At 52.1% G+C, this 12,122-nt stretch overlaps 2 protein-coding genes across 11 annotated transcripts in view; both read right to left on the bottom strand.

Annotated features, from left to right (window-relative positions):
• SFXN5 (sideroflexin 5) overlaps positions 1 to 8,228 on the bottom strand; it is a 130,125-nt gene extending 121,897 nt beyond the window's left edge. For 5 of the 7 annotated variants that reach the window (XR_010109256.1, XM_003808191.5, XM_057301286.1 and 2 more), the window contains exon 1: positions 8,012 to 8,228. Coding sequence is in view for 5 of the 7 variants with exons in the window: in XM_003808191.5 (XP_003808239.1) it covers positions 8,012 to 8,113 (102 nt within the window). In the remaining 2 variants the exon portion in view is untranslated. Of the gene's footprint in view, positions 1 to 6,857; positions 7,718 to 8,011 lie in introns of those variants that run through there. The other 2 variants (XM_063594849.1, XM_063594852.1) reach the window with 2 other exon arrangements.
• Positions 8,229 to 9,729: 1,501 nt separating this feature from the next.
• RAB11FIP5 (RAB11 family interacting protein 5) overlaps positions 9,730 to 12,122 on the bottom strand; it is a 39,582-nt gene continuing 37,189 nt past the window's right edge. For all 4 annotated transcript variants that reach the window (XM_034953370.2, XM_034953371.1, XM_034953372.1 and 1 more), the window contains one exon: positions 9,730 to 12,068. In XM_034953370.2, coding sequence (XP_034809261.1) covers positions 11,865 to 12,068 — 204 coding nt within the window. In that variant the 3' untranslated portion in view covers positions 9,730 to 11,864. The remainder of the gene's footprint in view (positions 12,069 to 12,122) is intronic.

The raw sequence follows: 12,122 nt of genomic DNA, 5'->3' as shown, positions 1-12,122 counted from the left end.
ACAGCAAAGTTCCTGGCAGTCTAGGACCTTATAGAGTGAGACATGAGTATGAAAGAGGTGGTTACTGGAAGAAGGTTGTTCGATACTTTATAGATCCTGTGGGTCCTCGTGAGAAACATTGTTTCTTTGCAGCTGGCTCTGTGTCTGTCCTCCCCGTCTGATGAATGGCAAGGAAGGTTTTACTTTCTCAGTCTCAGTTCATTTTTATTTTCTCAATAGTTCAAAATGTATAGCCTCCCTCCCAAATTCAGTTCCCATCTTTTACCCCCTCCCTCCCAAATTCAGCTCCCATCTTTACCCAATCACACAATCGGTGGATGTTTTTCCTCCCCTTTTTCTTTACTGGAAGAATGAGTCAGCCAAGTGATTCCTTCTCTTTCCCTTCACAAGAAAGGTGAGTCAGCTAATTCTCAGCAGGAGCCAGGGCCTACAGCAGCAGCTGCCTTCCCACCTCCACCAGCCGGCTCTCTCCCATCTGCAAGCCCCCCAGGAAAGAGCAGGCCTTGGGAGCAGCAGCAGAGGGCAAAGATCCCAGAAGAAGCTGACACCGCCCCGCAACTACACACACCAGACCTCCAGATTACTGCTCTTCGATTAGGAATAATATACTCGCTGAACCTACAGCCCAAAGCAGAAAGGCTGGGCCAGCCCAGTAGTCCTGAATCAGCTGCACCCTGAACCACCTGGGTACTTCAAAAACCAGGCCATACACCCAGGGATTCTGATTCTATTGCTCTGGGGGTGGCCTCCAGGCATCAGTGTCTATTTTAAAACCTGCCCAGTGTGACTCTTGGAAATTATGACCCCTCTCCACTGCACAAACCAGCCCAGGAGCAGCACTAGAAAAAACTCACTGTCTCGCCTATAGGAAGTAAATGATTAAAATACATAACCACCTGCAAGGTACTGTGACTTTAGAACTTTATTTCAAGCAAAGTATGAGACATTTCCCCTCTGCCTCCCAACTCTCAGCCCACACAAACCTCCCAGCCTTGAAGTGAAGAAAGCATTTGTCTGCCCAGCAAGCTCTCCATACCCCAGAGGGAGCCCTGTGCAACCAGCCTGCTCTGCCCCACTAGGCCTTGGTCCCCAGCATACTCATACCCCCAGTCATCTCAGCAGATAAGTGAGACTTCCAAAGGAGCAAGGAATTTTTGTTTTATTTTTGAGACAGAGTCTCACTTTGTCACCCAGGCTGGAGTGCAGTGGCACGATCATAGCTCACTACAACCTCCACTTCCTGGACTCGGGTGATTCTCCCACCTCACCCTCTAGAGTGGCTGGGACTACAAGCATGTGTCACCACACCTGGATAATTTTTATATTTTTTGTAGAGACGGGGTTTCGCCATGTTGCCTGGACTGGTCTCAAACTTCTGGGATCAAGCAATCTGCCCACCTTGGCCTCTCAAAGTGCTGGCATTACAAGCATGAGCCACCACACCTCACCAGAAGTTGTTAAAAAACTTCTTTCCTTCTTTCTTTTTTGAGACAGGGTCTCACTCTGTTGCCCAGCTGGAGTGCAGTTGTGTGATCATAGCTCACTGCAGCCTCAGACTTCTGGACTCAAGGGATCCTCCTGCCCCAGCCTCCCAAGTAGCTGGGACTACAGGTGCATGCTACCACGCCAAGCTAGTTTTTCAATTTTTTGTAGACATGGGGTCTCACTATGTTGTCCAGGCTGGTCTCAAGCTCCTGGCCTCAAGCAATCCTCCTGCCTTGGCCTCTCGAAGTGCTGGGATTACAGGCATGAGCCAACTGCACCTGGACGACAATTTTTTTTTTTTTTTGAGATAGAGTTTCACTCTTGTTGCCCAGGCTAGAGTGCAATGGTGCAATCTCGGCTCACTGCAACCTCTGCCTCCCGGGTTCAAGCAATTCTCCTGCTTCAGCCTCCTGAGTAGCTGGGATTATAGGCGCCTGCCACCATGCTCAGATAATTTTTGTATTTTGTAGAGACAGGGTTTTGCCATGTTGGCCAGGCTGGTCTTGAACTCCTGACCTCAAGTGATCTGCCCGCCTTGGCCTCCCAGAGTGCTGGGATTACAGGCATGAGTCACTGTGCCTGGCCATGTGGGGGAATCCTGAAAGGCTATTTTTTGTATTTTTTAGTAGAGACAGGTTTTACCATGTTGGCCAGGCTGATCTCGAACTCCTGTCATCAAGTGATCTGCCCGCCTTAGCCTCCCAAAGTGCTGGGATTACAAGCATGAGCCACCGCGCCTGGTCCTGGACAACAATTTATTTACAGATGGACTGAAACACAAATGGGAGAAAGTATGTGTGTTTGTTTCCTGTCCTGGGGCCCCAACATGGCAAACATGGTGTCTTGGCCGGAAGGAAAAACAGTGAGTTCAGGAGAGGAAATGACCAGAAAAGGAAGAGGAAAGGAAGCAAAGCAGGTCTCAGAGGTTCCCTGGGTGCTGTGCTGTCATCTCCTCCCCTTTCACTAGGCAGCTGGAGTAGTGGTTAAATGCATAGACTTTAAGTTTACAGGAGAAACAAGGGATAAAGGAACATGCTAACCACTACCACAGAGATGCCATCAGCAACATTGAGAAGGTGGGGAATTCTACAGGGACGAACAACTGTTTCTTCAATAGGAAGGGAAAAGAGGAAGATAGAACTAACAGATTAAAAGATACAAAAGACGCCGGGTGTGGCAGCTCACGCCTGTAACCCCAGCACTTTGGGAGGCCGAGGCGGGTGGATCACCTGAGGTCAGGAGTTTGAGACCAGCCTGGCCAACATAGTGAAACCCCATCTCTACTAAAAATACAAAAATTAGCAAGGCATGGTGGCATGCGCCTGTAATCCCAGCTACTCAGGAGGCTAAGGCAGGAGAATCACTTGAACCCAGGAGGCGGAGGTTGCAGTGAGCTGACATCATGCCACTGCACTCCAGCCTGGGCGACAGAGAGCGACTCTGTCTCCAAAAAAAAAAATAAAAGATACAAAAGAGAAATACCCAAAGGCAATAATATGTGGGACTTATGGGATCCTGATTCAAACAAATCAACTACAAATAAATTAAGTGATGGTCAGGGAAATATGAATAGCGACTGGTTACTTGATGATATTAAGAATTAATGGGCCAGGCATGGTGGCTCATGCCTGAAAATCCCAGCACTTTGGGAGGGCGAGGCAGAAGAATCATTAGAGGCCAGGGGTTTGATACCAGCCTCGGCAAAATAGCAAGACACCTGTCTCTACAAAAAAAAAAAAAAAAAGAAAAAGAAAAAACAGAAAGAAAACAAACAAACAAAAAATACATATAGCCACGCATGGTGGCACACCCCTGTAGTTCCAGCTACTCAGGAGGTAGACGCCAGAGGATTGCTTGAGCCCAGGCACTCAAGGCTGCAGTGAGCCATTAATTACTGTTCCACTGTACTCTATTGTGGGTGACAGACAGAAACCCTGTCTCTAAAAAAAAGAAAAAACAAATAATGATTTTAGGTGTGTTAAGGACATGGTTATGTTAAACAAATCAAAAAACCCTCCAATATCATGTGATAAAGAGAGCACTTCACCTCTGTGATATTCTTACCTCAAAACCCATAACTCCGGTCTACCCAAAAGAAAGACATTAGGCAACCCAAGTTGAGGGACACTCTATAAAGTATCTTCCAAAATTGTCAAGGTCATCAAAAACAAGCAAAGTCTGAGAAACTATCCCAGGTACTATGACTGCCACAGACCAGAGGAGGCTAAAGAGACATGATGACTAAATGTAACATGTTCCTGGATGGGATCCTGGGACAGAAAGGAGACATTAGTGTAAAAAAAAGTAGTAAAATTCAATGAAGTCTGGAGTGTAGTTAACGATAATGTAGCAATGTTAGTTTCTTAGTTTTGAAAAATGTACTGTGGCAATGCAAGACGATAGCAGAGGACAATGGGTGAGGGCTAGGCAGGAATTGTTTGCTGTCTTTTGACTTCTCTAAAATTATTCCAAAATAAAAAAATTTTAAAAAAGCTAACCAAAGAGTCCTTATTTTTTAGAGATACCTACTAGTGGGTTCAGTGAAATGATGGGATGTTTGGGCTTTGCTTCAGAGTAATTCATTGATTGGGTTGTGGGGGGTGGGTGCATAGATGAAACAAGGCCGGCTTTAAGTTGGCAACTGTTGAAGCTGGATGATGGGTGCATAGGGGTTTACTGACAACTATCTCCAGATTAGTATGTTTGTAAACTTCCATAATAAAAAGTTGACAACAAGCAAACAAACAAACATGAACTCTGGAGACAGACTGCCTGGGAAGTTACTTAATCTGTTTGTGTGCTGTAGTTTTCTTACCCATAAATTGGAGATCATTGCACCTGCCTCAAAGGGTTGTTGTGAAAATTCAGTAAGTCAATACACAAAAAGGCTGGAATGATGCTTGGCTATCGTCACCATCTTACAGGGAGAAAGATGGTCACAGACCACCAACACTCATCACCCTTTCTTCACACTCTGACCCTCCACACCCTCCACCCTCTTTCTGCCCGTCCTCTTGCATAGGGAGACCCTTGAGGGAATAAAGAGGAGTTCTAGAGTGACTCCAGGGAATAAGAAAAGACCTTGGTAACAAATCCTGCAGAAAGCGGTGAGATTAATTGGGGAATAAGGGTCATGTCCCTGGCATGGGTGCTGGGAATGAACCCTGGATTATCAACCACCTTGAAGCAGGCTTCTGTCAGGCCAGCACAAGGTACTATGAGCATATATATTACACAACTATTACATGCCAGGGCAGGACATAGAGATGTGGGCTGGGCCCTAAAGGAGCTCATCAACCCAGTACATACGTAGCCAACCTTTGTGTCTTTAGACTCACCTCCTTAGAGACACCCCAACTCTGGGATGTCTCAGCACTGATGAACCTTACACTGTCAAACATGCCACCACTTGCAATTTTGTAAGATCCCTAAGGGACAATTTGGAGAAAAGTTGGTCCACCTCCCCAGTCACAACCTTACAAGTCAATTTAATTCAAGTCCGCAAAGCCCTACTGAATTGTCTCCAGGATATTCATGTATATAACAAATCTTCATTAAGCACCTCTTAACTGCCAGGCACTGTGCTGAGCCTTGGAGAGTCAACAGGGAGTAAAGGCAGGCACAGCCCCCACTTCTGCAAAGTCCATAGTCGAAAGAGAGACACAGATGGCAAAGAAATACTCATCACAAATCAATGTATACACCGAGATAGGTACTTTGCAGTAAGCGAACACTCAAAAATCCAACCTGGGAGTGGCAGGAGGCTTCTCCAAGAAAGTGATGCTTCATGGATACACCAGGGATGAGGAAGAATGGGAACAAGAGTTGGGGGTAGAGGAAGAGGTGATGTTCCAAGCAGATGGCCCAGTGGTGGGAGGGAACGTGGTGGGTTCAGAGGCTGAAAAGCAGCCAGTGTGATGTGAAGGAGGGTGCGAAGTGTGGGTGGGTGGGTGGTGGGATTCAAGGAAGAAGTAGTCAGTGGGGTGGGCCATGCATACTTTGGGGGCCCCTTCAGAAGTGAGGTCTTTATCTCAGAAGCAGGGGAAGCCATTGGAGGGTATTTAAATCTACAAGGGCGTGGGGAGTCCCTTGATCAGATCTGCACTGTTGGGACTCTGACTTGCAGAAAGAGGAAGGACTGGAAGAGGGCCAGAGTGGAAGCAGGGAGACCTGTTGTGAGGCTACTGCAGTGACCCAGGAAATAGACGATGGGGGCTTGGTCTAGGATTCTGGCAGTAGAGATGGGTGGACTTGAGAGCTGTGTAAGAGGTAAGATCACTGGGCCTCTGGTTGCATTTAAAGGGTGAGGGAGAAGAAGGAAAGAACACAGGCGGCTCCCAGGTTTCTGGCTGCATTGATTGGGTGGCAAGTTGGGCTGCTTGCAGAGCCAGGGAGCCATGCGGGAGGAGCAGGTATGGAGGAAAGAGAAGATCCTTAACATGGATGAATCACATGCAACGTGCTTTATGCAGGCCACTATGCTGGAGGAGGGGAGCTTCAAAAGTGCATACAACAAACACTTTTACTGCCTTCAAGAGCAGTGCCAAAAAGAAGTACCGCTATGGCTGCAGGAACAGGGTAGCCTAAAATGTTTATCTATGGCTCTAGAGCAGTGCTCACAGCACAGGGCTCAGTCATATAAGCCACTAAGACGTATTTGATAAATGTCTGTTAGGTCACTGAATGTCCCTAGTGCCACATACAGATAACAGACACCAGGACAAAAAGAAAAAGGAAAAAAAAAAAAGGAAACACAAATCTTTTACTCGGCACATTACTATATGCCTAACCTGTCTCCATCAGGGTAAGACAGAGGCAGAGAAGGGCAAGTTCAGCCCCTTCTTGCAAAAGGCCTACAGGGGGTCTGAGGAAACCAAGTCGTCACACAGCAAACATTTAGAAGACCACAGGGCAGACTGTATGGAGAGCTATGAGGATCTGACTCAGGTGGCCAAAGAGGTGTGCAGGAGGAAGCCTGCGATCTGATGGGACCAGAGAAGAAGGGAGCAAGTGTTTGCCAGAGAGGCAGGCCCGTCTGAGCCTTTAAGAATGAGCAGAATGGGGGTGGGAGCGGGGACAGGCAATGTAATAAGGTCACTCAAGTCCAGGCAGGGACACCCCGACACTCTCGCCCCAGATGGCCTCCTACACTGGAAGGAAGATGCCAGTCTCACCTCGGATACCTACATGCTGAGATGGCCTACTTTTAAAAGGAATTAAAGTCCTGTTAAGAAACACTGGGGACATTTTTTTCAGACGGCTCAGGAGCCAAGTTCCCTAATTATCAGCAAAGCTCGGGGCACCCCCTTGCTGGAACCAGTCCCCCTTCCACCACAACAACAAAAAAAGAAGAAGAAAGCCACCGCACCGACCTTAGCACAATTTCCTTTCTTCCTTCAAAGTTCTTTTCTGGCCGCCTCGGCTGCCGCCCACCCCTGGCAAGCCCCGGTTCACTTCAGCGGTCTCTCTGCCTGTTTCCTAATAAATTCCGTCTCCTTGGTGCGGGAGGCGCGGGAGCCCGAGGGTCTGCGGCGCGGGAGCGGCCCCTCCCCGGCTCCGGTCTCCGGGCCCAACCAGGCGCCCGGGCTCCGCGTTCCACCCCCGCCTCCGCAGTCTAGGGCCGAGTCGGCGACGCCCCAAAGGAGGTCCCGGAGGGAAAGGACCCCTGTCGCCGTGCCCCGAAGAGCCTGAGCGGGTGTGCCCAGAGCCAGTACCCGGCGGCGCGGGGACCCGGGCGCGGGAGACCCTCCGCGGAGGACACAGCGAGGAAGAGGCTGGGGGGGGTTCCCGGGCGGCAGCCCCTCGGAGGGACGACGGCCCCAGGGGATGACACAGCGTTTCCCCCGCTCGCCCTGGCTGCGTCCCCTCAGGGCATCGGCCGGCTTGCTGCGTCAGCGAATCCTCAGCCCGAGATGGAGAGCAGGGACCGGGGACGCCGGACCGCCGCTCGCCTCGGCACTCGCCCCCTCAACCTGCTGCGCGCGCCGGGCCCGGCTTGGGGGCCAGGGCTGGGGAGTGACCGCGGGGCGCGACGCTGCCCGGCGGCACCGCCAGCAGCTCGAAAGGAACGTCAGTCCCCACCGGGGGAAAAAGTTAGAAGGCATCCCGGCCACGCCAACTTCCCATCCAGGGCCAGACTAGAACTTTGAGTCCGGGGCGGGCAGCTGCACAACCCGGAGCAACCCTGAGCAGCCGCTCGAAGCCGTGCGCTCGGGACCTTGCCCGCAGCCGGCGGTGGCCAATCACAGGGCGTCGCGGGCGGGAAAGGCTAGAGGGCGCGGGCAGTCGGGGAGTGACGGCGCCAAGGGCCAATAGGAAGCCAAGATGGGAGTCCGCGCCCGCCCCGCTGACCAATGGGAAAAGGGTGGCTGTGACCGAGGTTTCCCCCCCCCCCCCCCCCCGGCGCTAGCTGCAGGCTCCGCTGGCCGCGGGTGGGAGACCCTTGGGCGGAAGGGGACTTTGGAGGGGAGTTTGCTCGTCCTCTCTTTGCCACCCGCCGGCCTGCAGACCACAGCCCGGTCCTCACCTGCTGGAAGCGGGGTTTGCCCAGTTGGAAAGGAGGTGCATCGCTCGAGGCGCTAGCGGCACTAGCCGCCGCCGCCGATGCTGTAGTCGCTGTATCCGCCATGGCCACTGACGCCCGCAATCTCCGGCCCTTTTAAAATGTCCCTCCTCGGCCCCCGCCACAGCTGCCTCTCCCGATTGGCCCTAATCAACCGCAGCGAGCGGGAGGCGCAAGGCGTTGTGGGGAGTGTAGTTTTTCGCGTCGCGGCGCTTACAACCGTAGACTGCGGAGAGTTGCGGCCGTCCGGAGAGGTCTCGGTGCCCGCTGTCCGCGTTGCAAGGTGCAAGGTCGGCAGTCCAGGAAAGGTGTTCCTGTACGACGACCACGGGCCACCCCTCGCTGCTTAGTTGCCCCCAGAAGTTAGAGTTGTTGCCGTGGGCGTCGCTCCTGGGGCCAGGCAGCGCAGAAGGGTCCCATTAAAGGGGGAACCTGGGACCAGATGGGCAAAGACTCCAGGCGGAGTAGGGTTAACCTCGGAAGGCTTTCTCCAAGGAGTTGCACTGCGGACCTTCTCGTACTTTCCTCCGTCGCCACCCTGCCCACTCGTCCTGTGCTCTCCGGCTGCCCTGACACTCAGTTCCTGGAGCATGCTGGGGCCTGCCCGCCTCCCGACCCCTGAACATTCTGTACCCAGAAGACTAAATCTTCGCCTGATGCTGGCTTTCTGGCTTTAGCCTAAACATTGCATTTCCCAGTCCATCACTCTGCTTGCACAAAATCCCACAGAGGCTCCGTGGCACCCAGCACTTCTCTTTTGCACTCACAACTACTTACTGTTCTGGACAGTCTTTCTTACTGTAAAGTTCACAGGGCAGGGGCTATGACTTTTTGATTCACTTCAGTTTTCAGAGCCAGACATAAAAGGGCTCACAGTAGAGACTCAAATAAGTGTTGGCTGTGAGTTCATCAGTGGGGGATTAAGAGCCCTGGCAGCTTTCACCTTGTCTGGCCAACCAAGGAAGATCCCTCCTGGGCCTAATTCCTGGGCAGGAGGAGAACTTGGGACTAGGGTGGGTGGGGAGGGTGTTAGGTAAGGGGGAGTATTACAGATTGTGGAGTAAGCATCAGTATGGATAATAAACACATACAGTTGTAGAATGGATTAGCTGAAGATTCCCAGCTGAATTACCTGGTCAGTGAGCCAGACTTCGGGAGCTGCCTATTTTGCCCAAGATGACAGTAGAAATATTTGGTCTTCTAGGGAACCCCACTTTGGGTCTCATTAGTCTCGTGGTGGAGTGCAGGGTTGGCTCATGTCTGCCAGTGTTTCTGGACACTACATGAGCTGTAGCAGTCAAAGTTTTTCATCCTCTAGTAGTTGAACCACAAGAAACACTTTTCATAAAGCTAGGGGGAGATTCTAGCTAGCCACGAAGAACAATTTGTATCTTGGATTTGTATCTTATCTTCCCCTGCTAGACCATGCAACTTGAGAATAGGAATCCATTTCTTACCCTCTGTATTACCAATAAATGGGCCCATCTTAGGTGCGCAATAAATGTGGGTATCCTGGGAGTCAGAAAAGACTAAGTTCAGGCTGCTGGGCAACACTGTGCTGCTGCCCCCTTAGGGCAGGGACAGTGTCATCCAAGAATCCCATCACCTTGATTTAAGGTGCTTTCTCCCACAGCAGCCTCCTGTAACTGTTCATTCCAAAACAGGAACACAACAGAGCCACCTGCAGTACATGAATGTTTTATTCTTCATAAAGTGCTTAAAACATGAAGAACAAGCTCTTTATAAAGAGCCTTAACTAGGAAGACAAACAGCAAAGCAGAACCATGCCTGCTCCCTGCCCAACCCACCTGCAGCTTTCCTCCAAGTGTGGCTAGGAGAAGAAACATCAACAAGGACCCCGGGCTTCGATTCAAAAACTCCTCTGAAGCCATCCATGCCCTGGGCATTAGGGAGGCCCACAAAGGTCAGGGCCAGGGCTGGGAGTGAATAAAGCCCAGAGGAATCCCCAGTAGTGGGGGTGACTCCCCCTCTCTCAGAAAAGATACTTACTTCTCTAATACCCAATGACCCCCAAAAGCATGACTGAAACCCTGGGGACCAGTGGATACTTTTCTCAGCTTTGATGAGTGGAGTTTAAGGTAGGTAACGTTACAGGGGCTTTCCTCCATGTGTGGCGCTCCTCTGCTCCATCCTGGCAGCAGACAGACATCACCCAGAGGGCACATGTCTGCCTGAGGCCTTCCAAAAGCAAGCCCACAGGCCCTCTCCTGAAGAAGTGGTGGTCCCAGAGGAGCTCTTGCCTCCTCACTAAGCTGTTAAGTATCCTTCTTCAGCACCTCATCACCCCCCATTTTTGCTAATTCAGGGTGCCCCAAGCTGCCAAAGTTCCCTGCAGATGCCTTGGGGAAGCCTACCATGTTTTCTACAAGCAAACCAGGGGCTGGGCCAAAGGACAGATACTTCATTTCAAAGTGCACTGCAGCCAAGCCAGGCAAGCCCCTGGGGCAGAAGGGACAGGCTGAGATAACAGCTTAGTGGATGGATGGGAGGACAACAAAGGCTTTTTCCTAAGTATAGGTGTCTCCCAAAGGCATAGTGGGACCTCCCTCTTCCAGGCAAGCTGACTGGTCTAGTATGGCTAAGTCCTGAGGCCAGACAATGAGAGTGAGCAGGGCAGCCCCAGGCCTGCCTGCCCACCTGCCCAGCAGTGTTTATCCTGGGATCCTCCTATTGGGGTTGAGGGAGGGGAAGACAGCAGGAAGGTTGAGGGAGCAGCAACTTGGCCAGACCAAGAGATTAACTCTAGGGGAGGGGAACAGCCCACAGCAGGGCTGCCCATTCCCATTCCCAGGGCCCTGAGAGAGCCAACCCTATGTATTCAACAGGTGGGAGGGGGACGCCACACAGCGGGAGAGGTCGACATCCAGGGGCTCTTGACCCCGCCCACAAAAGGCACATTTTAATTGGTTTCCAAAAGTTCAAACCCTGCAGCAACACAGAGTTTTGGCATCTGGACAGGCAACAAGAATAGACATGGAGGCTTGATCCCCAAATCATAAGCAGTCCCAAGCCCCAGCCTGGAGGGACCTACACATTGGAGGTGGTCAAGAGCTCAAAAAGCAAAAAGGTGCTCTCTCCGCACCCGCCCCTGCGCCCCACACATTCCCATGTGACACTCGTGGAAAGGTCAGAGGGGGCAGGGAGCAGCCTGAAGCACACACATCATCCACCTCTGTCCACACGGCACTCGCCCCACAAACAGCTCCAGACTGAAGCAGACTCAGGACATGGCAGAGACTGGCCCAGACCACACAGGCTTCTTGCTCTCAGGGGAATGGGTGTGAGGCTGAAGAGGCTGGTTGCCCGTAACTCACAAACAGGCAGCGTGGTCGTTGTCCCAGTAATACTAGAAGCCCCTCCAGGGGCTGGAGGGAAATGAAGGGGATGGGGCTTTGGCTGTGGGAAGAAATGGCTGACCATCCTTGGGGGATAATAAAGTATGTGCTAGCAACCAGTCTTGTCCCAGATTACTGCATCAAGCTACAGTTCACCCCTGCTCTGTCTTGGGGGAAGAGTTCCAATTCCCTGGGGCCCCCAAAGCTGAGGGGTATGAAAACAGGCAGGTGGGAAAGACCCAGGGCTCCCAAAGACACACAAGTTGTGCACAGAACCTGATGCCTCCAAAGGGAATCCAGAGGGCCCCCTTCCAGCAGCCCCAGTTGAGGCAGGAGGGAGAGGAGCAAGGAGTGACAAGGCAAGACAGACGATGCCCCACTGCAGATGAGAGAGTTCAGGAGGAGAGAGGGCAGGCAGCAGTAGGTCCATGCCAACCCTCCTGGGGGTAGGGTGAGGAAGGCTATTTGGGGGGGCCCGGGGGGATCTGCAGCAGCGTGGGTGAGGTCTCCATGATCCGTACCAGCAGCCGGTCGATGTAGCTCTCCAGCTCCTGCACATGCTCGTCTCGCTGGCTCAGCTCCCGCTCCCGCTGCAGGAGCAGGCTGATGAGCTCATCGTGGGTCAGATGGTAGTACTTGGCCGACTGGTCCAGCACAGCTGAGTCCTGAGGCCGGACCGAAGACAGTGAGCAGGGCAGCCCTAGGGCAGCCCTAGGCCT

The sequence above is a fragment of the Pan paniscus genome, chromosome 12 (genome assembly GCF_029289425.2).
Source record: "Pan paniscus chromosome 12, NHGRI_mPanPan1-v2.0_pri, whole genome shotgun sequence".
NCBI lineage: Eukaryota > Metazoa > Chordata > Mammalia > Primates > Hominidae > Pan > Pan paniscus.
This window is presented reverse-complemented; position numbering and strand designations above follow the sequence as displayed.